The sequence below is a fragment of the Leptosomus discolor genome, chromosome 6 (genome assembly GCF_034619465.1).
Source record: "Leptosomus discolor isolate bLepDis1 chromosome 6, bLepDis1.hap2, whole genome shotgun sequence".
In the NCBI taxonomy this organism is placed as follows: Eukaryota; Metazoa; Chordata; class Aves; order Leptosomiformes; family Leptosomidae; genus Leptosomus; species Leptosomus discolor.
In genome coordinates, this window is record NC_141396.1 from 3,642,516 (window position 1) to 3,666,125 (window position 23,610).

The window sequence follows — 23,610 nt, forward strand, 5'->3', positions numbered from 1 at the left end:
TTAAGGGAAGCAAAATTTTTATCATCAGTCTTCTCCCCTCCTGTAAACCCAAGGGCCCTCACCCACACGTCTGTGCCCTTGCCAGTAACGTGCTCTTCTAGTTTATATATAGGTGACTTACACACCTGACTTGCCATCAGGGAAGCTGAGCATGCTGGAAACATGTTCTCGCTTCCCTCATACAGAAAGTACTCCTTGATGCCTTCCCATTTCCCCCCCTGCTGAGTTCAGGTATTAATGAGAGGCCAGGAATCGACTAAGGACGGCTGGTTTTACCAAGCTCATTCCGATGCTGATCCTACTGTAGTCTCCATCCCGTTGCGGAATCCCAGGACTTGCTGTGCTGAAAGCTTCTTTCCACAGGAGCGTGTTGCTCTTACCAGGATCATTTCTTGCTGCTGAATCATCCCAGCCACGGCTAATTGAAATGCCAGGCAGGCTCCTAGAATCAGGCCGTTTGCTTCATCTCTCTTCACACTTCCGTAGACAGAGGCAGGTTTTTACCATGCTGATAGAAAAGAGGGTGACGGGAAAAGGGCAGCTTTGTAGTCTCTCCTCCAGACCCCTTTGCATCTGGCTATGGGAATGATGGATTTTTTTCTCCCAATCTGTCTTACTGTCCACACCCCATTTCTTTCTCTATCCATGTACCATGAGATGGAACACCTCATCTTGACCTGGAAGGGTGCATGCTTTAACCAGCAGCTGAAAGCTGTCTTTACAGCTCCAAATCACGGGGGGCTCTTACGCACCCATTCAGCAGACCTCCGTTATCCCATTGCACTGAAACTACAAATGGAAAATGCAACCAGCTTGGAGTTTGTCCTGCAAACAAGTGCGGTGGTAGGAAGGCAGAAGGGGGTTATGCTGAGGATCCATGACGGTGTCTGCGAGGGCACGCCCTCAAATGCCCTTGAACTCCAGCATCAAGCACCATCAGTTCGTGTCCAGTCTTCCAAACCTTGCTGCACATCACGCACAGCCTGGCAGCAGGTCATATAAGTCTGCTTCAACTCTTATTTCTACCTTGGCTGTAAATTGCTTCTCCTCAAAGACCTTGATGAAGAAGCGATTAAATAATTTAAAATAACAAATCCTTAGGAAGAGAAAAATACCGTATGGGCTGTTTCAAGACATAAAACAAGTGGTATATTTTTAAGAAGTCCAAAACCTGGTAGGTGAGAAAGGGCCTGGCTATTGCTATTTGCTCAACAGACTTTTGGATGAAAGAATATTTCTTCAGAAACTTTTCTTTTAATCTAGGTCCCCAGTAGACCTGTTTCTTCCCTGTTCCAGGAGTTCCCAGGAATGCAGGAGTTTGCATCCCAGTGACGGCACGGAGCACAGGGACAGAAAGCCATTGGGTGTCACACAGGAAGGTCTGGGTCAGTGACATAACAAGCAAGCAGCTTCTCTGTGATAACTTCTCTGCACAACTCCTCTTTGTCACGTTCCTTTTAGCGTGATGTTCCTTTTGAAAAGTCAAAGAATGAGCTGATTCCCTCTGTGCCTGCCTTTTTTTTTTTTTGTCTCGTTCTTATCTTGGATCTCTTGTGACCATTTCCATTTTCACAGGTAGAATTTAAAGTCAGTATATCTTTCTGATTCAGTCAGATTTTAAATTCAACTTACTCAGATAAATATGACTGCATATGTTACAGGGAAGTGCAGCTTGGACTGTGACACTGTGACTTCGTGCTGGTGGAAATGCCTGTGTTTTGCCTGTGCTTCAGGATAGCTCCAGCCAGGGGACTGGGGTTTGTGTAGTGATCGTAAGTGAAGAAAAAGGAGAAATGGAACTGAGATCAATTCTTTAACCTCTCAGTTATTGACCATCATTTTAGAGGATTTTTATGGAACTGGGCCTCTCGGTAGAAAATAACAGCTAATTTTGAGTAATTGCCTTTCAGTACACAATTTCACTTTAATTATTGAGTTTTTGGAGGCAGGGTTTGGAGGAGGAGAACGATTAGGAACACAGAAAGAGTACATAGAAATAGTACAAAGTATGTGGAAAAATACCGGTTCATTTATTGTTAAAATTTGGAGAAGACTTTTTTTTTTTTTTAACCAATCCCAAAAAAACCCCACTGTTATCAGTGTGTTTTTAAGTGAAACTGAAATCTTTATGTTAGAATCAAAACAGATAGCCAATGGGAAGCTACATATTTGTGAATGAGAGTGAGAGCAAAATACAATATGTTAAGAATCAGTTGAGTGACAGTCCCAAATTAAACTAATTGACTCGAACTAAGTACTGCTGAGGAGAAATGGGGAAAAAGTCAAAACGGGAAGGGCCATCCGGTGAGCTTCTTCCAGATACCACTGAAGAAGAACATACTATACTTTAATTCCCTCTAGGAACAATTAGGTATTCTGCGCTGAACACTGAGTACGTTAGTTAAAATAAGGCTGAAGTATTTAAGTGGAAACACAGTGTTTTTTCATGACTAGTAGTACCAGCTGTCTATGAGAAGCTACAAAATGACACCAAGCAAGACCATGAGTTGCACAGAAGATGTTGTAAATGCAAACATTCCCGTTTGCCCCACTGGTGACGTGCTGATCCATAGGTTCATTATACAAGTGGCCCAGGAGTCCAAGGATTAGGTTAGGAAACGTTTGTTCTCTGTTGCATGTTACAGACCAATTCCCAACTGTTTTGCAAGCATAGCGCTGTATGATCTGGGAGAAGCAGCTATGCTTGAAGGGCAGCTTTTCTGCAGGGGAGAAATAGTTATATTTGACACTTTCCTTTTATGCATTACCTTCAGTGGCAAAGGGGAGGTGCATTATACTTTGGTTCGTGTCATTTATAGCATCCATTTCTGCTGGCAAAGGAAAAATGGTTTTACTGGCTACCCTCTATTGTCAGCCCTCTGGGGTAGCAAGTGTATTATCAGAGACATCTAAAATAGCTGTTTCTTTGCTTTGTCCTCTTCCTCCCATCCCCAGTTCATGCTACTTTCACATTGTTGAAGGTCTTACTTAGTTTTGTTTCCTGATTTTCTTAGTGTAAATGCTCTGGTTCAGACTCTGCAGTGCTCAGGCTTTTAAGATTTCTCCAGTGTTCGTGCTCAATGTAAGGGTAGGGCTAGTAGGAGTTTTAGCACTCACAGGTAGCTAGTATGTCAGGAGGGCAGCAATTGGTATGCTCCCTCTTCCTCAGAGTGCTGGGGTCTAAGGGTGCTCCTGGAGATGCTTCCCACAACCACTGATGGGTCTCGTCTTGGATTAGGTATTTGTTCTCTGTGTTAAAGTAAAATTAAATGGTAGGTCACAGGCATGTGAGTTGTGGAATCTATGTACAGGATCTCTATCCAAAAGCCATCTGATATTTCGGATTATCACACTACACCTGCAGCAAACATCACGAAATACAGATTTGGGCAGACGAACCGTCCTGTGGACCTAAACCCCCAACCTGATTTTTCTCCTGTGCTGCAGTTTGCTTCCACCTCTGGTGAACTGGAATAGCGTTTTGTGGGGCTATGTGATAATCCAGGTGATGGAATCGTCTGGATTAAAACCAAGGCTTGTGGGGGCAGAAGCATGTGTACCACGGAGGATTATTTAGCGATCTGTCTGGCAGTTCAGGCTCACGGTTATCCCGATGCAACTGGGGTAACTGTGAACAGCAGGACTGGGTCAGGGTGAGGAGATGCTCAGCAGCTTCTTTGTCTGCCTTCACCACCAAGGGCGGCGTCTGGGGGCCGTCCCTATCGTTAGAGTGTGTTACACAACTGATGTCCTTTGATGGTGCTGAAGGTCTCTTCTTCCCTCGTGTATCACCCATTACCACTAATGAGATTTAGGACTGCACATCAAAAGGCGGCTAGTAACAGTAATGCTGATTTTATAATGCATAAATATATATTTGCATGATAGATGGGTGGCTGATGTCTCCTGGAGAACCGTTTTGCTCAGTAGGGTTGACTCTCCAAGGCTTTTGTGGGGAGTCTTCTTATTTTGTCATCTGCTTTTGTTTGATTTTTGTTTTTAAACTGCCATACAGAAAAAAAAAAGTATCTTTAACTACATTATAAAAATGTAGTTAAATAAATAAAACATAGTGAAAATCTATTAAGGGCAAGTTAGGAAAGTTCTAATCCCATGTAGCATTTGCTGTATTAAGTATTAGTTTCAATCACATTTCTTCTTTGTGAAAAATGATCTCAAGGAAGCAGGATACAAGGTCACTTTGATTTTGGTTATTCAGACTCCGAACTGGAGTCTACCGAACCGGGCTACAAAAACATACACCCTCCAGAGACTTCCAGCATGCTAGCTTCAGGAGACAGTCAGGTATGCCATGGAAACAGCAGCTTGGATTTGGTACCAAATCAACTTGAAGTGAAAACCACTTATTCCAACACTTCACAGGGTTAAAAAAATAAATAAATAAATAAATAAAATTTACAAAGATTAAAAAAAGGCAAAAAGTCATGCTAGAAATGGGACAGAAATCAGAAATACAGTGTGGGAAAGGACAGTTTAATTTTCTGACTGGTTCTCTCTTCTCCTTTCTAGACATCTCACAGCATCTTGTAGCTGCAGAGCTGTTAAACATTATCTAATCAAGCCATTATTAGTTAGCACAGTATTTCCTGACCCCTCTCAGTTTGTTTTCAGCTGTGCAGACCTCACTTTGCATTTTTCAGTCTGGCAGCTTAGAGACATTAAACTGTGGAGTCAGCAGAACTATCTGGAATTGCCTCTGTTACAATTTGAAGAAAATGAAATTATCTTTAAGATGTAAACAGTTTCTAATTAAAGTCTGAAGCTGTTTATGTTTCCCAACCAGTCTGAGCTGAGCTCTGCACAAAGGCAGACTTCTTTGTTGTCTTTTTCTTTTTTTAATAAAGTTGATATACTGATGTAATAAATTGCTTCTGACAGAGCTAGGTCTGTTGCGCCAGCAATGCAACTGCTTTTTTTAAAAAAAACTTAAGCAACATATCCCTATGCCCTAGTAATTTAGCACATTGCATTCTGGTTCTTCCTTTAGTCGGAAACAGCCACGAGATTGCAGAATAGATTTATGTCAGTCTTTCACTTAACTCCAAGTAGCCCCATGTCTGCAGTGCATTTGGCATTCCTTTTTTGTTAATAATTTCCATACATTACAGATATATTTAATTGTTGTGGTAAACAAGATCTGCATTGAAGAATTAGTAGCGTCAGCTGAAATGTGTTGCACATTTCCCAGCGCTTTACAGGAGTGTGTCACTGTTAACAATTAGCACACGGAGCTACGGGGCAGGTCTTAAAAAAAGAAATACTGCTTTTTATTTTAGTTTAGTCTTTCACATTTCAGTAGATGTGCTGTTAGAAGCGAAAATATTTGGCTGTTCTGGTGTATTCTAGAGGAGAACTCGTACAGATTTACAGCATGCATCTCCTGTAAGTGAAGCTGGCAAGGAGAGAGGTTACTTCTCAAATGAAAACACATTTTACTTCTGGTGTGATTATTTATAGCAGATACTTAAGGACAAGCCATGGTTTCTACTATGTGGTGTATCCAGAATGGGTATGGTTTTACTGGCTTGGGTGCTGGTGTGTGAGAGCTCAGCTGCGTTTTGTCTCGTCAGTGTAATATCCACAGAAAATATAGCTCTGTAAAGGACATTTTTCTCCCGCAGTACTGCTGTTGCCATGACCCATGAGAACAAATCATATAAGGACATTTCCCTCTATCTCAGCTTTCTGTTTCATCAAAAAAAAAATACTTTTCGACCTGCAGGGATAAATCTGTAGTGCACTGCATGGAGAATTAAGCACACAATGTCCAGTTTTAATTGGTATTAATGAATTCCAAATTCCCAGAGTATAAATGGAAATATACCTTAAAGGGCGTATTCTTCAGGTCACATGAATGCTCCTTTTTGAACATGTGTTGTATGCCCTGAAGCACTTTAAGGAATTGATGTTGACTTGGGAGGCTGAATCACTGTAATTAAATGATGCCTACAGCTGCATTTGCCACAGTTGTCATGGGAATCAGAGAGCCTTTTGTGCCTGGGATAGATGTGCAAAATGTTTAAAATTCAGAGAGGGAAGATGTCCATTTTACCCCAACAATTGCTTCCTGCAAAGCCATTCTTTTTCTTTTCTAACGGCAAAGCCTGTTACAAAGTCCCGAACGCATTTACTGTGGGATTCCTGTGGCAGAAACGCAGGTAGGCTCCATTTCGGCTTTTTTTTTCAGTGGCACAGCCCCAGAGGTGAGATGAAGATAAGGGGCCACCTATTTTAGCGTAAAGTCACTGAAAAGAGGTGAAATAACTTTGGTGTCTTAGGGAGCCTTTCTGGTTGCTTCTAACATAGCGTGGAAATTGCGTTCATCTTCGTCATTGATGTTCTCCTAGCAGCCGACCAGCACTAGATGTGAAATCCAGGCTCCCTCAAAGATGGTAGGAAAGCTCCTATGGACTTCAATAAGGCCAGGATTTCATCAGGATACCTACGGATTCGTTTAGATTTCTCAGAAGCCTTTCATTCCTGTGAGTGAAGTTTTAATTTGCTCGATCCCTAAGTCTCAGATCATGGCTGGATCTTTTCTCGTGGCTTGAAATAATGATTACATACAATGGTGCTACTAATTAGTTCATTTGCTTTATTCAAACTCTGTGCAAAGGAAAAGGGAAGCTAGAAAAAGTGATTCAGTGTTATTTTATATTTATGAATTTTTTTTTAAAGAATTCCACTTCCATTTGTCTGAGGTGATTTAGGTGATATGGGATAAACTGGTTTTTTTTTTCTCGGTGCTTATCTTGTTGCAGAAGAAGGGAAGGTGGAAATGCTGGGGGAACGCCACCTGATTTCTGGCACCGTTATGCCTCACTTGTCTTTTCTTTGGATCTTCTAAAACAAACACAAAAAAAATGAGCCATGCTGCTTGCAAGTCAGATACTCCTGTCTTGAAGTCCTGATTTATTAAGAGACCAGGTAGTACAGATGTTGAGTGAAATCAATATGAGCCTGTCCTCCAGGTGTGCAGGGCTCAGACGTTTCCCTCTAGCACCCACGTCTCACCAACTGGCATTCCCATAAGCTTCGTCCTCTTAATGCTTCTGCTACTGCTTTTCCCAGTGGGCAGCTTCTTCACACGCTCTGTCCAGAGAGGGCTGCTTCCCAAACCTCTTCTCCCTGGCCTGGGTTCCTCCTTGTGGTGTATAGCCCTCCCCAGAGTTCTCTTCCCTTAACCTGCTGTCATTTGTGCTGCTCACTGATGTGCAGGCTCATCCTCGCCCAAATCCATCTGCTGGATGTACCTGCAGTATGGCAGGTCTTTAAATCAGGCTGGTCACACTGATCCCATCGTCTGGGGAATAACTGCATGTTATTCGCAGAATAACTGTGTATGCCTCTTTTCTTCTTTAGGGTGCAGTATGTCATGAGTTGTGTTTAGGATACGCAGAGGCAGAACAGGAGCTTGTACTGGTGAAAGGAGGAAATGTCCATAAATAAATGTCCTGGGTTGATTTTTCTGTATTACAATCTGGGTTTGATATTCCCTTTTGTTTGGCCTGCTTCGGTTTTTGAAAAATAATTTTGTTCTTCTCATTCACCCAAACGTGCTCTCTATAAAGCCGTCCTCTCAAAACTGAGTTCCCAAAGTCAGATTCGTTATTTTTAACTCCTAATCTGCTCCTGACCTATTTAAAAAACAATTTCAAGGTTTTTTCAAGGGAGAAAATCAGAATGTAACTGCCTAAAACAAAAGCTGATTGTAAAATCACGTCGGGAACTAAATGAAGCATCATCATGACGTAGCACCACCCTGGCATTTTGAGCCAGGTCAAGCAGTGCCTTTTATCTCACCAGAAATCAGTAGGAAGCTGATCCTCAGCAAGGTATTTTGAGCAACGGGAGGGACTATTTGTCTTTATTTGCTTGTCAGGTGCTGAGGATGTTGTGTTTCATGTGACAAATTTAAACTCAGGGCATTCTGGTTGTGCTGCTTATCCACTGTTTCCTTCATTGCTGGCAACCGCTGGCAGGCACGGGACGCCTGCTGCCCTGCTTTTCTTTAGCCTGGGACCAGACCTGACCTGGCCTTTTCATCCCTCTCTCTGCTATTTGTTGCTTTTTTTTTTTACTTTCACTGTAGTCAGCATTGGATTAACCTCAAATTCTAAGTAGTAGATTGTGAAACCTGAGCTCTCAGCAATCCAGCAAATTTTTATTAATGAGGTAGTGGTCTAAAAGGAAACAGAGCAAAAGATGAGCCAGAGGCAAATTCAAACTGATTATAGCTACTTGCCTTGGCTGTCTGGTTTCCAACAGGAAGAACAGTTGTCTGAGTTCAATTCCCATAGAGCTTTTGCAATGCAGATAACTCCAGCATGTAGTCAGAATACTGTCAGGATTGATAAATTGGTGTAGTATTGCCTCACCCCCAGAAAGCAGCAATGGAAGTCACAACAGGCCTCTCAACAAGAAAAAACTTCTCTGACCGAACATTTGTCAAAGTAAAAGTAACTGCTAATAACGTTTTATTTGGCAGTTTTGTGACTGCAGAAATATCAGGCCGTGACAGTGTATACTGTATAAAGCCATTAAGTGTTGTTCCTTTGCAGAAAGTACTTTTCTGAACCATCCAGCCATTTGTTTCATTGCGGCTTTCTGCCCCGAAGCCCCACATTTGGTGTTATAAATCTGCCTTTTTGAATATTTCAGGTAGTTAAATTTTCACCTTCGGTGTAATGGGAGAGGTCAAGTCTCAGCTGGGGCTATGACAATCCAATCTAGGCACCTGAAGTGAGATGACTTGAATGCATTCTGGGAAGCTGTACTATCCCCAGGGCCAAATTAAAATGAACCCAAAGCATTTGTGTGTGAAGTTTAAACATTTACTTGGAAAGACTTTCTTTTCAATAACCCTGGAAATCTCACTGTAGCACAACAAGCCATTGCCACTACACATCAATTAAATTAACCACTGGTGTGACATATTCACAGTTATTTATTGTAAGTGTAAAAACTTCCATGTAGTGAACACGACAAAAGCTGTAGGAGAAATCTAGGCTTGTTTTTAAATCACTGACCATGAACTCAGACAGCAAGAGCTTTGATGTCATGTATAACTACACGGCCCAATTCCGTGCTCTACTTTATTGATGCTCTAGGGATTAAAACTATAAAAAAGGAGCCAGAGTGTGAGAAATAGGCTAGAAAAATAAGTGTGAGTTGTCAGACATCTAGTGCCTTTTGAAGCAAACTTCCCATTTCCATACTTTATGTATATATAAAACCATTCTACATTTTTAGCAAAATCCTTCCAACGCTGACAAAGAAAGCGTGCCCCTTCAGCGCTGGGACTGGTGTCTTTGTGCAAAGCTCTATCGTGCACTTCTTGCAAGGGCCTGCATATCTTCCAGGAGCCCAAAGGGTCCTCCAGTTTAGCCCCTCGTCCCAGTTGATCTGAGTGTTTGCCATTGGCAAAAGCTTTGTGTGAGAGGGAAACGGCAGTCACATTTAGTGTCTCCCTTGATTGTGCTTGTGGGATCTACTTTAAAACTGCATTTGTGTCTTTCTCCCTCAAAAGTACTTACAAATTAAGATATTGTTTAAATAATAGATTAAAAAGCCCTTCCATATTATGGCACTTGTCTAATTTTAAACAATTGCTATTAAAACATGAGGCGTATGAAATAATGTGTAATGACAGAACTTGATACACGAGGGGATCTGTAGTATTTGAACACCTATTTCAATATCAAAGAAAACTGGATTTTATCTCCTGCTTAATACCTAATTCTGTGAGGTTCTTTATGCTTACTAATTCACTAACATCCATGCCATACAGAATAGATGAAGTGTCAAAAAATGTCATCTAACAGCAAATTCAGTTTTATTCTGGTAGGCTCATATCTCTTTGGAGACCATAAAAAGTTGTTTTCAAGAGATGGAGAGCACTAATAATGTCTGGAAGGTTAAAACCAAGGGGGATGCTTTTTAGTGGGAAAGAATTATGTCAATTAGATCAGGAGTTAGAGGAGGCTGGAAAACTGTCATAGTTCCTTGAAATCAACACCTCGCTGGGTCTAGAAACATTCATGTTGCTTGAGCTTCTACCTTCTGGAGGTTTATTCTTGTGTTACTCTCTCTACTCCCTAATTTTTTTGCCATGGAAAATCACTTATACCTGAATTACAAAAGCAACCTTACCTCTATTTTTTAAGGTTAAAAACCCCTATCTTTAGGTTCCTATGTAAGTCTGGGATGTGCGACAGAAAACCTACCCATTTGTGCGTAAGTCATTCTGTACAGTCTGAATGAGAGGGAGCTCAAACGCACATCTTCTACCTCCAATAAAAGGATCCGAGTTGCTCTCCTTCTCTCAAGTTGTAAGTGAGCCACTGTGCAGCCAAAAATCAAGAATTTCGGAGACTAAGAAGAGTAAGTATTCATATTTGTGCATCTCAAAGGGTCCTAGAGTCGAGACAGACACAAAGACACAACGATGTTCAGTTCAGACAAGGTGTTGTCATGGAACGTGTTGGAAATTCAGGTGCTCGACTAGTGAAATGTCTGACTCAGAGGGCTGGGACTCGGCACCCCTCTTGTCTTCGAGGACCTTCATGCTCCTAAAAAGCATGGCTGATGCCTTAGTTGTTCCCAGATATGGCCTCTCAGGCTTGATTTTTTCAAGCATTCTGGGCAAAGCCCGGTCCCAGTTTTCTGCACCTTTGGAAATTAGCTAGTCAACAGTTGTTTCCATAAGTATGCTCCGGAAAATCAAAATGACCTTTCAAAATTAATATAATCTCCAATTATCATATTACCTCAGGGAGGAAGGCCTGGTGGTACTTAATAGAGCTCTTTGGGGCTGTTGTGCATTTTAATTGAGTGAATAATTGTAAAACACTTCAGGGCCTTTTGGTAAAAGGCTCTGTATAAACATTGTCATAATGCTGAATAATCAGGTTGCGGTATGAACTGGAATAAATGAACCCTATAAATAGATATCTAATTTATATATACATACAATGTATGTGTGTATGTATGCCAGTGTTTTGGAGAGAACAAGGCAATTTATTTATAAAAGTCCTACGGTTCTCGAATAAAAAAAAAAAAAAAGAGATTGGATAGCAATAATCATAATAACCAAAATATTAGTTTTCAAGATATTGTGAACCTGCAGTTTATCCTCCTGTGCAATGCATAGAGAATTGCCAGAAGCGTTGATGGTGTTACCGCTTCGGTGCTGCTTCTTGAGCAACAGCAAAATATGCTGTGTTTTATGGTGGAGGAATGTGGAGGAGGTAGATCCAAAGTACTACACGTTTAGACACCTGAAGATGTAGATAGACACGGTTTGGAGGAACCAAGGGAGTTTCTCTTCAAATGGCTCTCCCAAGGTATTGCTGCAATGCATTGATAGGGTTTGGAATGGAGAAAGATCTCCTGCAGCCCATGTCAGTGTCCCTCCAGGCATTTTACAGATTGAGCAGTGGGAGAGACCAATGGCGAATATGGCACAGCAGTGGTGCCAGTGCCAGGTCTGTGACTGATCTACTCTGTTACCCTGTGTGAATCAGTAACTGCTCTGTTTCTTCTGAATTCTTTGGCTGTCTGAGCTGTAATCTTCTGGGGCAGTGACTCTTTCTGTGCTTGTACTCTCTTGTTATTCAGCCCATTAAGAGGGGGAAAGCCTCTGAAATGGAGATGATGGAGATGAGCTTTTATAGTTCATACAAAAAAAAAGTCTGTGCTGGGCAACCTAGGTGCTCGTACAAATAACTCTTCTTAAAAGGAACTTGACACGGCGATGGTACCGCTTCACTTAGTGGCAGACTAATGCAGACTAAATGCAAAACTACGTAAAGCAAACTGGCATTTGAATGGCACGAGTGCTTGAAATATAAATGAGCGGGACAAGACCAGACTCTGTTTCTAAAGGAATCAATTACCAGGCATCCTCTTACTACTGTGAAGCTCTCATTTGCAGGAGCAGTCAAAGCTATTTTGCTGGGATATTTGTTGCTTGAGTTTAAGCACACCTTTTAAACGCCAAGAAGACACTGAGGAACGCTGTGGATTCAGGAGGGGGAGAAAGACTCTGAAATTGTTTTCCTTGCTGTAAACCCACTGCTGGGTTTGTGTGTAGCACTGGGGATGATCTGATTTCTCTAGAGTTGTACCCACAGCCAGAATGATTTGACAAAATGATCCATTGTGTATTAAATCAACAGATTCAAACAGTGGAGGAAATGTGTGGGCTATTCTGAATCTTAAAATAGGAATTAGGTTGACCTAAGGTTTCCTTTCTCTTCCGAACTGCTGAAAAATAGGGATCTATAACAGAAGATGTCTTGAGTGAAGGATAATGGAATATACTGATTGCTAATGAATTTTTTAGCTCTGGAAGGTTCTCCAATGGCCTATATAAGCTGGTAGCTGAGGGGTTTTCCAGTAGGATAAGTGTCTGAGCTACCACAGAAAGCACAAATAGCCCTGTTTAGCATGTTCCTGAAATCTTGGAGACAGGTCAAGGACTGAGTTTGCTGTGGAGACCCCATTAGCTTTTCCCACCCAAAGGTCCCTCCAGGTGAGGTCTGAAGCCCCTTAACTGGGTAGTGCAAGGAAACTTCCTACATTTGTTCAGAGGACAGATTTCTTTCACATGACCATTACTTCATCGCTTTTCACAAGCTCCAGATTCACTTAAACATCATGCCTAATGCTACTGACATCTGATATCTATAGCTTCCCTTCCCATCTGCCAGGGATTTCACGCTTCTGATGAAACAGCTTTAAAATTGCAAAGACAGCCAAAATGTAGCCTAAAATCACAATGATCAAATGCTGTGGCTGTTACATGGGATTTTTTTTTTTTTTTTTTTGGTCAAAAAAATGAAGAATGGTTGTGTGTCAGAACATCACAGTATTAAAGATCAATTGTGTTTCCAATGAAATACCAACTGGCATCAATTGATGTGGGATCTTCTCTTGCACGGTGTGGTTACCCTTCAGTTGCTCTATATTTCCACTTGTTGAGTTCACCTCTGATTTTATCTTGCTTTATTTTGGGCTTACTTGGTAAAGTAAAAGTATTTTCAGAAAATTTCATCAAATAACATGTGCCGCACTGATGTCAGCTGAGGAAATCAGCGTCAAGAGCAGGAAAAGCCAGAAGATGAATGGATCTCTTAGTTCAAAATAGGAAACAGCTTGAAGTTCCTTTGAGAGGGAAACAGAAAGCTCATTCATTAACAATGACATTATTTCACCTCTGGTACAGAGTAAGGATTCTGTTCTCCTGGTGATGGACAGACTCATCTCACATTCATGATGGCCCTGAGCATTCATGGATACAAAGGAACAGCCCTGAAATACTGACAGCTTTGACTGGTGAGCTGTGCTCATGATCAGTGCGTGGCTGAGACATATAGCACAGGGAAAAATGCAGTATTTCTGTTCCTGAACTGATTTCAGTCTGTGTAAGGTGTGTATGTCTCCCTGTCTCATCTCAGTGGGTATCAAAGTAAATCTGTGTCACTGAAGTGAAGGATATTGCCTGGATGACACAGTATTCATTTATTCATACTTTGATATGAGGATTATGTCAGATCAAGTACTCATATATTTTGTGCAGGATTTATCAGTCAGATGTATCTGGGTTTCTTGATTTTTTTTCTGGTGTTTGATAGTAGTGTACAACCATCTACCTGTTCATAGTCATGTACACAAAATTTTCTGGTTTTTATTTTTGTTTCCAATCAAACTACAAGTAGGGCAGGAGTTTGTGGTGTCCAGTTAAGAACATCTCCAGTCGCTCAGTATAACGTGGTCAGTAGGAGGTTTTCCAAGTGCCTTTATTTTCTGTTCCATTACTCCGAGTACCTTCCCTGTTTCCCCTTGGGGCCTGGAGCTGCAGCTAGCAGCCTGACTCCTACCTCATGCTATTCTGAAATTTCTTTATTTATCTTGGACTCTGTCATTTTGCCTAAACATTGGTATTTTCCAGAAATCAGCTTTTAAAATGAAGATGTCTATTAGCTTTCTGAAGTCATATGTCAGTGAATCACGGAACTGTTTAGTTTAACTAGACAGGCACTATGGTGATACACAAAAAATATTTCATTCTTCAGAGTCATGTTTATGTTCTTTTCCAATGAGCTGGCTGTTTTCTTGTGAAAAAATCTGTAAAAGAGGTAATCTGAAATAGGCACAAAATAAATTCTGTTCTGTAAGGTACCCATAGCCTTTCTAGAAGATCCTGATTAACCTCCTTACGGAAGCTCTACTGCAGTTGTAATTTTCAAACATTTCTTTTTTTTTAATAGAAACAATCCCTTTCTGATACCTATAAGCATCACCATTCACAAACCAAGCTTTTCATTACAGGATATTAGAAACAACAGTAGATTAATCAAATCCTGAAGTTCAGCAGTGGAGAACTTCCATCTATTATCGTGCTTGTCTGTAAAGATTATGCCCTGAGAACACGTGAGTGATACAAAGCATTTAGTGAGTGAAGTTCAGTCGTCACCAGGTTGGCTCCTTGTGCTGCTATAATGTTGAATTACGGCTGGACCCCAGAGCAGCAGTGATGAAAGTGCCAAGTCTTAAGGGAGATGCTGTTTTATGACTCAGTTGTGATACAGCTTCGCCGTAACCGTGTGCACATCTCCGTGCAGGGAGGGCGCAGCAGACTTCAGGACATGACACTGGTGGCCAGATCCAGGTGCCACTTTGTCTCATTTCTGCGAGTCGAACTGCAAACATTCGCTAGCAAAAGTGGAATTAAGTCCTCCAACAGAAAAGCACAGATTATCTGGTGATATTTGTATTAACACTGGATCATCTTGCCAACATTGTCCGTGAGTTTTGCAAAAGAAATGCTCTACGTGCCTGCACAGCCAGGCCAAATCCTGCTCTCAGCAGTGTGAATTCAAAATACAGGTATTTTCTGTAGTGTCTTTGCAGTCATCCTGATTTAAAATAAGAACTGTATTTGCTTTAATCATGCAGTTCCCAAGCTCAACTTTGATGAATTGCAGAAGCAGGCTCTTATCAAGTTTTTCTCTACTTTTTTTTTTTTTTTCCTGAAAAGAGCAGGAAGTTTGCCATGCTGCAGCACAAGATGAATGAAATTGCCATTTGAGGCTAAATTTTCCAAGAAGGATTAGGATGTTTTGCAGTCCTGCAAATGTAGGAATCCTCGTTGCAAGGCCAGCATTTCTTTAGGTTCATGATCAAAGTTTGCTCTATAACTACATACAGAAAAGAGGGAAAAGGAATTTCAAATGCGAACGCTTCCAGTGCTGAACAGCAGCTACAAATTTAGGTGAAAATGATGGAAATTCCCTTGCTCATAGTCAGAAATTATTATAGGTGGTTTTGGCTCAATTTTACAGTGAATTACTATATCTCAATCCTATGTTAAAAGGTTAAAAAGAATAACCACCATCTTGTTTGTGCACAGATGTGCTAAAAGGTCACCAGTGTGACAGGAGAGAGATGTTTTCATCTGATAATGCTACCTCTTTTTGTTTTGTCTCCGTGTATTTTTCTGCTAGCTATCCATTTCCCATGGTATTCAGTAGCTGCAGTAGAAAGGACCTGGAAAACAGCCTGGAAAAAGGAGTGGGAATGTGTCTGTTTAACTTGCCTGAAGTCAAGGAGTCCTTCGGTGGCCAGAAGTGTGGGAATGGCTATGTGGAAGACGGAGAGGAGTGTGACTGCGGGGAGCCTGAGGTGAGACACCACCTGCAAATTACTGCTCACCTCCTGTCTGCAGGTTTTTAACACTAAAGAATTGGTTTTGCACGTTTAACGCTATTTGGTGTAGAACAAAACTCTCCCTTCTCTGCTTCTATCTTATCAGCTTAAACCTCAGAGCTCTGAGAAATGCGGGGTGTTTCTGCTTGACTTGCATTTGAGTTGCTAAAGTTCAGGCAGGGCTTTGGTTAAGAATGTGCTCAATTCACTGTTAGAGAACAAACTCTCTCATGGCTTGTCCAAGAGCCTAACCATGACTAACTGCCATGTTCCTAACAACAGAAATTCCTTTAGCTAATAAGCTAAACTCAAAATAAGTTTGGCAAAATAGCTCAAAATTCTTAAGATACCATATGTTAATTGAAGGTTTGCTTCCATATATGAGAAGCCACTCTTATATTAATATAAATTTAAATAGTTATATAAATATTAATATTGGCTAGAGTTTTTTTCATTGCATCCAGCTTCAGTTTTTAGGCGCAAGACCTTTCCTTCCTTCACTATGAGATTTTTCTTTGCCACTAGCCAATTACCTTACTAACAGGAATAGCCTTTACTGCCTCCCAAAAAGATGGATACTGCTTCAAAGATTGTTCCATTTAGTTCAGTGAAAGCGTCAGAGGACTGCCTGGATCAGGAGGAGATAGGCAAAACCTGTGGGTCAAATAATATCCAAGCTGACATTCTTATCCCTTTGGCATCCCATGCTCATTGACTGTATTGAACTTCTCTTAGTATATCTGAATTAAATACATCAGCAGATGAGGGATTTGTTTCCTCTGATAAATACGGTTCTGCAGACAAAATAGATCGGGGCAGTTAAAAAGCGAGATATTGCTGTATCCTGCCTATACAGGGTATTGGATTTACACAAGCCATAAGGATTTCCTGACAGTTCACTCATTCTTCAGGGTAACAAGGTTGGAGAAAGCAACCTTATCTTCTTGTTTAAAGTCAATAGAGTGCAAGCAGCTCGCAAATGTCTTTCTAACCCAGTTATCTTTCTCATTTTCACTTTTGAATGTTAGCAATACCTTTTCAGGTCAAAGGCACTTAACGTCAGCAAGCACTGACTTGATTTGCCTCTCCTTTCTATGTTTTTCCTTTTTAATTATATTGAAAAACTGCAGCTTGGGGCCAATTAAATTAATATGGAATTTACTGCTATAATCTGAGTGGTAGCAGAAAACCCGTTAAATTAGTCAATAATTCACTACCCAGTCATTTGTACGGGGCGAGTTTTGTCAATAGTGTCGCAGTATTTGATGGCACGGAAAGCTGTACAGTTACATGTGCTAGTTGTGTTTTATCAGAGCTCAGATTTAAATATCAGTCTGAATACGTAGATGTAGGTGGTGGGTAGGGATCTATGGCCTTTACTCCAAGTAAAATATTAGCCCCATGTTGAGGTCTGTGCTTACTGGCATTCCTTATCAGTAGGCCAGCAGTGGACTTGCGAGGGTGGAGAGCCATGAGAGTAGCACACCTCCCACCCTTCGGACACCTCTGGAAACGCTCATGCAGTAGGGACTGTTTGACCACCCCCATCCACACTGTGGTCTCTTGTGCATCAGGCACTGGTCATCTTCTGGAGCATAATGGATGTCGGCGTGCCTGCCACCAGGCCAAGAGTGTAAGACCTGACCAAGGATGATATTACCAATTAAGCTCCAACTTCATTCTGGATTATATTACTAAAAATGTCTGACATGCTACAGTGTCTGTGGAAGGAGGGTTAAAGTAGATTACACACAGAAATATAGAAGAAGGTGGAAAAAAAATAAAAATAAAAATCCTTGGTTCTTGAGAACTGAAAGGTGACAAATGTGGCTAATTTTCTAACAGGCTGCAAGGGGCATCAGAAAACTACAAACTGGTACATCAGAAGTCAGACAAATGACTTCCAAATGTAATTAAGAGTTAGTGCCCGAGCAGCTGTGACATGCCAGGGACGAGTCAACACAGCTTTTGTGCCAGGAAATCGTGTCTTACAAACCTATTGCAGTGCTGTGAAGGACTTAACAAGTGGATGGAAAGGGATGAGGCTATAATGGCAGCCAGTTAGGAGTCCAGGGAGGCTTTAGACCAAAGCCTTTCACCAAAGCCTCTAGCAGCTGTAGGATGAGAGAACATTGCATGGGCAAAAATTGTGTTAAAAGATAGGAAGCGCAACCAGGTATAAATCATCCGTTTTATGCAGTGGAAGGAAATCTGCTGTGATGTATCTGTGAGATGTGTCCTGGGGACTACACAATTCAGCATATTCATAAATAGCCTGGGAAGAGGAATAGTCTTGAATTTGCTGATGATATTAGTTAGGATGGTAGAGATGAAAGCTGGCTGTGAAGAACTGCAGAGGAACCTTTTGAGACAGCTGGACTGGGCATTAAGATGACAAATGGGATTCAGCGCGGAGTGATGCACATTCCAAACATCACATCTAAGATGATGGACTCTAAGCTGACTCTGACCATAGAGGAACAAGGCTTCGTATTGCAATAAATAGTCTCGTGAAAATGTCAGCTCAGTGCTCAAGAGTGGTCTAAAAGGTAAATAGGCTGTTAGGAATTACTAGGGAAGAAATAGGAAAACAAAACTAAGCACCAGTCGGCCTCCATAAATCTGCAGTGTGATGCATCTGAAACGGCATGTGCAGTTTTTTTCCTACCCCTCCCCGATCTCAGAAAGGATGAAGCAGAATGAAAAAGGTTAAAACAAAAGCAACAAGGTGGTTCAAAGTTTTGGAGGGGCTCTGGCTGGAAAAGAAGAAAGTGAAGGAGAATGCAACAGAAGCTGATAAAATCGTGACTGAAATGGAAAGAGTGAGTAAGGAGCGATTGCCCCCCGATAAGAACTGTGCAAATGAAGCTAGGAAATGGCAGGTTTCAAACATGCAGAAGGAGCTACTCCCCAGACTGTGTTTATTACTCGCAAGTTCCTTTCCACCGAATGTTCCAGGAGACAAAAATGCCCTTGGAGCCAAGGGAAAGCCCGAAGACTAGGAAGGTATCATGTATGTGCGTTCACATTCTTGTCCTTAAGCGTTTTCTGCTGGCTGCTGTCAGGGGGACACAAGGCTAGAAGGGTTACAGGCTGGCCCAGTGTGGTCTATCCTGTGTTCTTAGAAAAGCAGGGTTGAAAACAAGACATCCCATCTGCAGTATCCGACATCGCGTTGGTGATGTGAGAACTGCTGTTGTGCTAGTCTGTCTGAGACTCTCTGATGAGCTCAGGAGAACTACACCAAGAAACCCAACTCCCATCGCTGCTGTTATTGCTAATAATAATAAGCTACAGCGCGGCAGGAGTTTCAGGTGGCGGCCTCCAGCCTCTGAAAACCTTGTGAGCGTTTTTCTGTTTGCTTGCCTGTTTATGTTAGAACCATTCCTGACAATTTAATAGGGCAGGCACAAAAACTCTTTACCAAGCTCATTCCCTACAATGAGTAATAAGTGAGTGAGCAATTGGAAATTTCAAAGGCGGCAGTAGCACCATTCAAAGAGCTGTGTCTTTATCCCGATCCGCCTGTGGAATGCCGATTGCTCTCCATGGCTGGCTGCTGTAGGGCCAGATGATGGGGTATAGGAGCTGACTATATCAGAAGTACCTTAATTGGACTGACACTGCTTTCCTCCAGTCTGCTTCTCACAGATTGCCATTGAGGTGACTTTATAAAATGTGCTTCTGCGCAGAGGAACGTTGCTTCTTACACACAGCAGCTGCACAGAAACATTTGCGTAGCCTGCTGCCTTCCGGCACGATCAAAAATAGGTGCAGGAAGTGGTTCCACTGCTTCAGAGCAGCGCAGTGAGCTTTGTATATCCAGGCAGATATTATCTAAGAAAACAGTGAAATGCTGAGAATCATTTTGCTCTTTATTTGCGAGTGCAGTGGTAGCCCTCTCTTCCAGTTGGAAGGCTTTACAAAAGCCAATAAAGTAACAAGAGGCTGTGAACATCATTCTAACCCACTTATTTCTCCTGTGTTCCCTATATTGTTAGTGATCCCTTGTTAAGTCAAACTGACTTAACACAGCTGAAGAGCAATTTTATCTGCTGCTATTTTTGTTAGAGAGATGAGATTCCAGCACAGCTGATGTAACTTGCAGCTTGTGAGCATAATCTCGGAAAAAGAAATCCATTATTTTCTGAAACTTCTCACTAGCTCATTCTACTGAGAATAAAGTTTGCAAAAGCCCACACATGCCACCTTCTAATCCATAACTATGAAATTGGGATGTATCAGTTAGTGAGAATGCAATTCATACTCATTTTATTTCTCAAAGCTCTATTACTGGCATACACTGATAAGGGATTATATGGAATAGTGTCATCATCGTTCTTTGTGGCAGCCACATGCAATACAGAAGTCTGCTGAGCAACTATCACAAGATAGAGAGCTGTGGTTGTGATGCCCAGTAACTGCCACACAGGTCCTGGATCCTCAGTGGAGGCAATGGAATCATTCCACTGATTTTTGTGGAAATAAAACACCGTACTACTGTATCAGGGTTGGTATCAGCATGCTTGAGTTGTTTGCGATATTTGGGGTTAGATCCATAGCTAGAACAAACCAGCCTTCCTCAATGGCTTCTCTGGTTTTACTGCAATTATTGTGCTTGTTGAATCTAAGGACAGACAAGACTGTTTGGATCAAGTTGTAGAATTTCATGCATAATTCATGATTTCATTCCCAGCTTTTCTTGGCAGAGCTATAGGCAGCCTCTTGATTTACAGCTCATTGTGACTGAAAGTTGTCTGCTCTAAATCTGTCCTCCATCTAGGAATGTACAAACCGGTGCTGTAATGCAACTACCTGTACTTTGAAACCGGGAGCAGTGTGTGCACATGGACTTTGCTGCGAAGACTGCCAGGTGAACCAACGGACACGTTTCTTATCGGGGTGGGGTGGGCAGAATTCCACAATCTTCCCAACTGCAGAGCAGTAAGCGAGGATGGAGAACAAGCAAACTGGTATCATTAGTCACTAAGACACTTGCATTTCATGTAAGCAATTAAAAAAAAAGTCTCAAATGGTAACAGTCACTGAAGGAGCAGATCAACGGACATTTTTAAAGATGTCTGTGCTACTTGCAGCCGCTTCGTTTGCTCATGCAAAACCTCTTCTTTTTCATAAAAAAACTTTTCTATGCTTTGATTTTTTTTCATGCTTGTAAGGATGTTGTGCTCTGGCAAGCAGTCATTAAATGCTGGACCTTCTTTTCATGGGAAGACTCTTAAAATATTAATTCTATCAACAGCATATATATTTTTAATGGCAGATCATCAGCTCCTGTGGATTCCTAACGTACTATAAAAAGCCAACTTGCTGCAGGCATTTACCTCCTTGAATTCTCAGACTTTCTCTTGCATATGGGCTAATAAAGCATTCAGCAAGTTTCCATTGTGTCTGTGGCAACCATCTGCCTAAAAGCTCAGTAGCAGCAAGCTATCAAAACAGCCAGCAAGTGCTTTTTAGCAAAATCGATCTTCATGTCTTTTTGCTTTTTACCGAAGGTGCTGTGGTGATGCGGTTAAAATTCAGTGCTGCTCCCAGAGCACACCCAGCTTTTGTGGTTGTGGTTGATACGTTCAGATTGTCATGTTCCACCATTACCTGCTAGTTGCCTTCAGCTCTGAAAAAATGTAGTTATCCAGGGAAATCAGGGCATAAACAACAGTTATATGGACTAGTTGTACAAGTAAGTTGAAGAAGAGGTTCAGGCTGGATATCAGGAAGAATTTCTTTACTGAAAGGGTTGTCAGGCACTGGAACAGCCTGCCCAGGGAGGTGGTGGAGTCACCATCCCTGGAGGGGTTTAAGAGACGGGCAGATGTTGCACTTAGGGACATGGTTTAGTGGTGTTGATAGAGCTAGGACAAAGGTTGGACTCAATGATCTCCAAGGTCTCTTCCAACCAAAACCTTTCTATGATTCCAAGATCTTGATGCTCATGACAGAGTGACAACTCCACGAGGAAATGCACCTCCATCCCAGGAAGCTATCAGGGAGCCGATTCCAGAGTCAGGGGGGGCTGGTGAGCCATAACATAACACATAACGTAATGTTACGTGGTGCCCTGGCTGCCCTGGCCACTGCTGTGTTGTCACAGCCGTAGGGATGAAGAGGTTTCTGGTCCAACTTCTGGTCAGTGCTACAGAGCAGCCTTTGCAGTACAGCCCAAACTGCTCCTGTGCCTGTGTGTCTAGGCACGGTTGCAGGAGGCACTCTGGCGACTTTGGTTTGTATTTGAAAACTAAAGACGGGGTTTGCCTCCTGACCTGAGCCACGTGAGCCGTGTTTGCAGCTGCAAGTTCAGTTTGGCCCTCCTTCCTGCCAAACCCTTCGCAACATGTGTCAAATAAATGTGTTTCGAGAGCTGCGTAATCCTTGCACTGTCCTCTGCGGTCAGTTGGTGGGGAGCCAGTGGAAAAAGCTGTGCGCTGCATGGGTTCTACGGCTGCATAACTCTGGTGGACTGCAATTACAGCAGTTAAGGGGCTTTGTTTGTTTTGCAGTTAAAACCAGCGGGGATTTCTTGCAGAGAGTCAAGTAATTCCTGCGATCTGCCTGAGTTTTGCACAGGAGCCAGCCCTCACTGCCCAGCTAACGTGTACCTGCACGATGGGCACGCGTGCCACAGGGTGGACGGCTATTGCTACAACGGCATATGCCAGACCCACGAGCAGCAGTGCATCACCCTCTGGGGCCAAGGTGAGAACCAGGAGATCTGTTTCTGAGATAGATTTGGGGAAAAAAAAAAAAAAAAAATAGTGGGTGATTTGGAGGAATTTTATACAGCATCCGTCTGTACCTGTTCTTTTCTGAAATGGAGAATTGAGTAATGAGGGAATCATTTTGTGATTCATTTTATCCTTGATTTGCAGTCGTGTTCATTTCTTGCAGCAGGAGGTAGAGAGCAACAGCAACTAGGTTCATTCTGCAACACTGCTGCACACGGCTAGGTGAGCTTAGACAAATCATTTAATACTGACTTTGATATGACCTTATGTCATCCTACTGAGTGCTGAACGCTCTTGACGGGTTGAAATCGCATCCTTTTTGAGACTGGTGTGTAATCTGTGCTCTAAGTTGCTCGTCTGCAAAAACATATACATCTGTCTACATCCCAAAACAGAGTTCAGTATTTGATATTAACAGAAGCTTCATGTGTCATTGTGTGTATTTTATTAATTGGTGTTGCCCTGACAGTACTCTTAGCACAGTAGACACTCAAGCAGAAAGAGATTTTATTCTTCCATGGGAATTTACTTACTTTTTTGCAAAATTCTAGTAGCATGAGTTCTTGGGTTATCTGAAACAGATGATATCCCAGGAAAGCCATTCACCTTTCTGTAACGTCCTACAGCCCTTCCACTGACATACAAGTGCTAACTCAGCATTTTGCTACTGCCTCCTGCATCGCTGGGGCCAAGTCATGTCTCCTTCAGCATCTCACTTACCTCTCAAATGGCAAAACCGCTTTTACCTCTCCTGAAGAGAAGCACGATTTAGAGCTAGATTTAATTATTTCTTTTAAACTAACTTTTTCAGCTCCCTTAGCCTCTTTCAATTCAGTATCTCTCTGCCTTCAACTCTATTTCAAAACTTATGTGTCAATATAATAACACACAGATGTTTCCCTCGGTCAAAACCCTCATCAGAAGCCTGTTGAAGGATTTATCCGTTATCTTCCCAGGGACTTGGACCATTCACAATTTTTATTTTAAAGAGCATTAAAGCATCTCAAGAAATAATGCCACTGATACAGATAGCAGGTGAGCTTGGACATGTGGGTATAATTACATGTTAGAGGAGTTCCAGTTCAAAATTAAACTCCCCACGTGGAACAAACCGTGCATCTGATATACTCCTCTG

General features: G+C 41.9%; 1 protein-coding gene across 1 annotated transcript in view; it reads left to right on the top strand.

Annotated features, from left to right (window-relative positions):
- ADAM12 (ADAM metallopeptidase domain 12) overlaps window positions 1–23,610 on the top strand; it is a 186,055-nt gene that overhangs the window by 138,760 nt on the left and 23,685 nt on the right. The window contains exons 12-14 of the mRNA XM_086467435.1: window positions 15,531–15,708; window positions 20,516–20,605; window positions 22,251–22,446. Of these exons, the coding sequence (XP_086323561.1) occupies window positions 15,531–15,708; window positions 20,516–20,605; window positions 22,251–22,446 (464 nt within the window). The remainder of the gene's footprint in view (window positions 1–15,530; window positions 15,709–20,515; window positions 20,606–22,250; window positions 22,447–23,610) is intronic.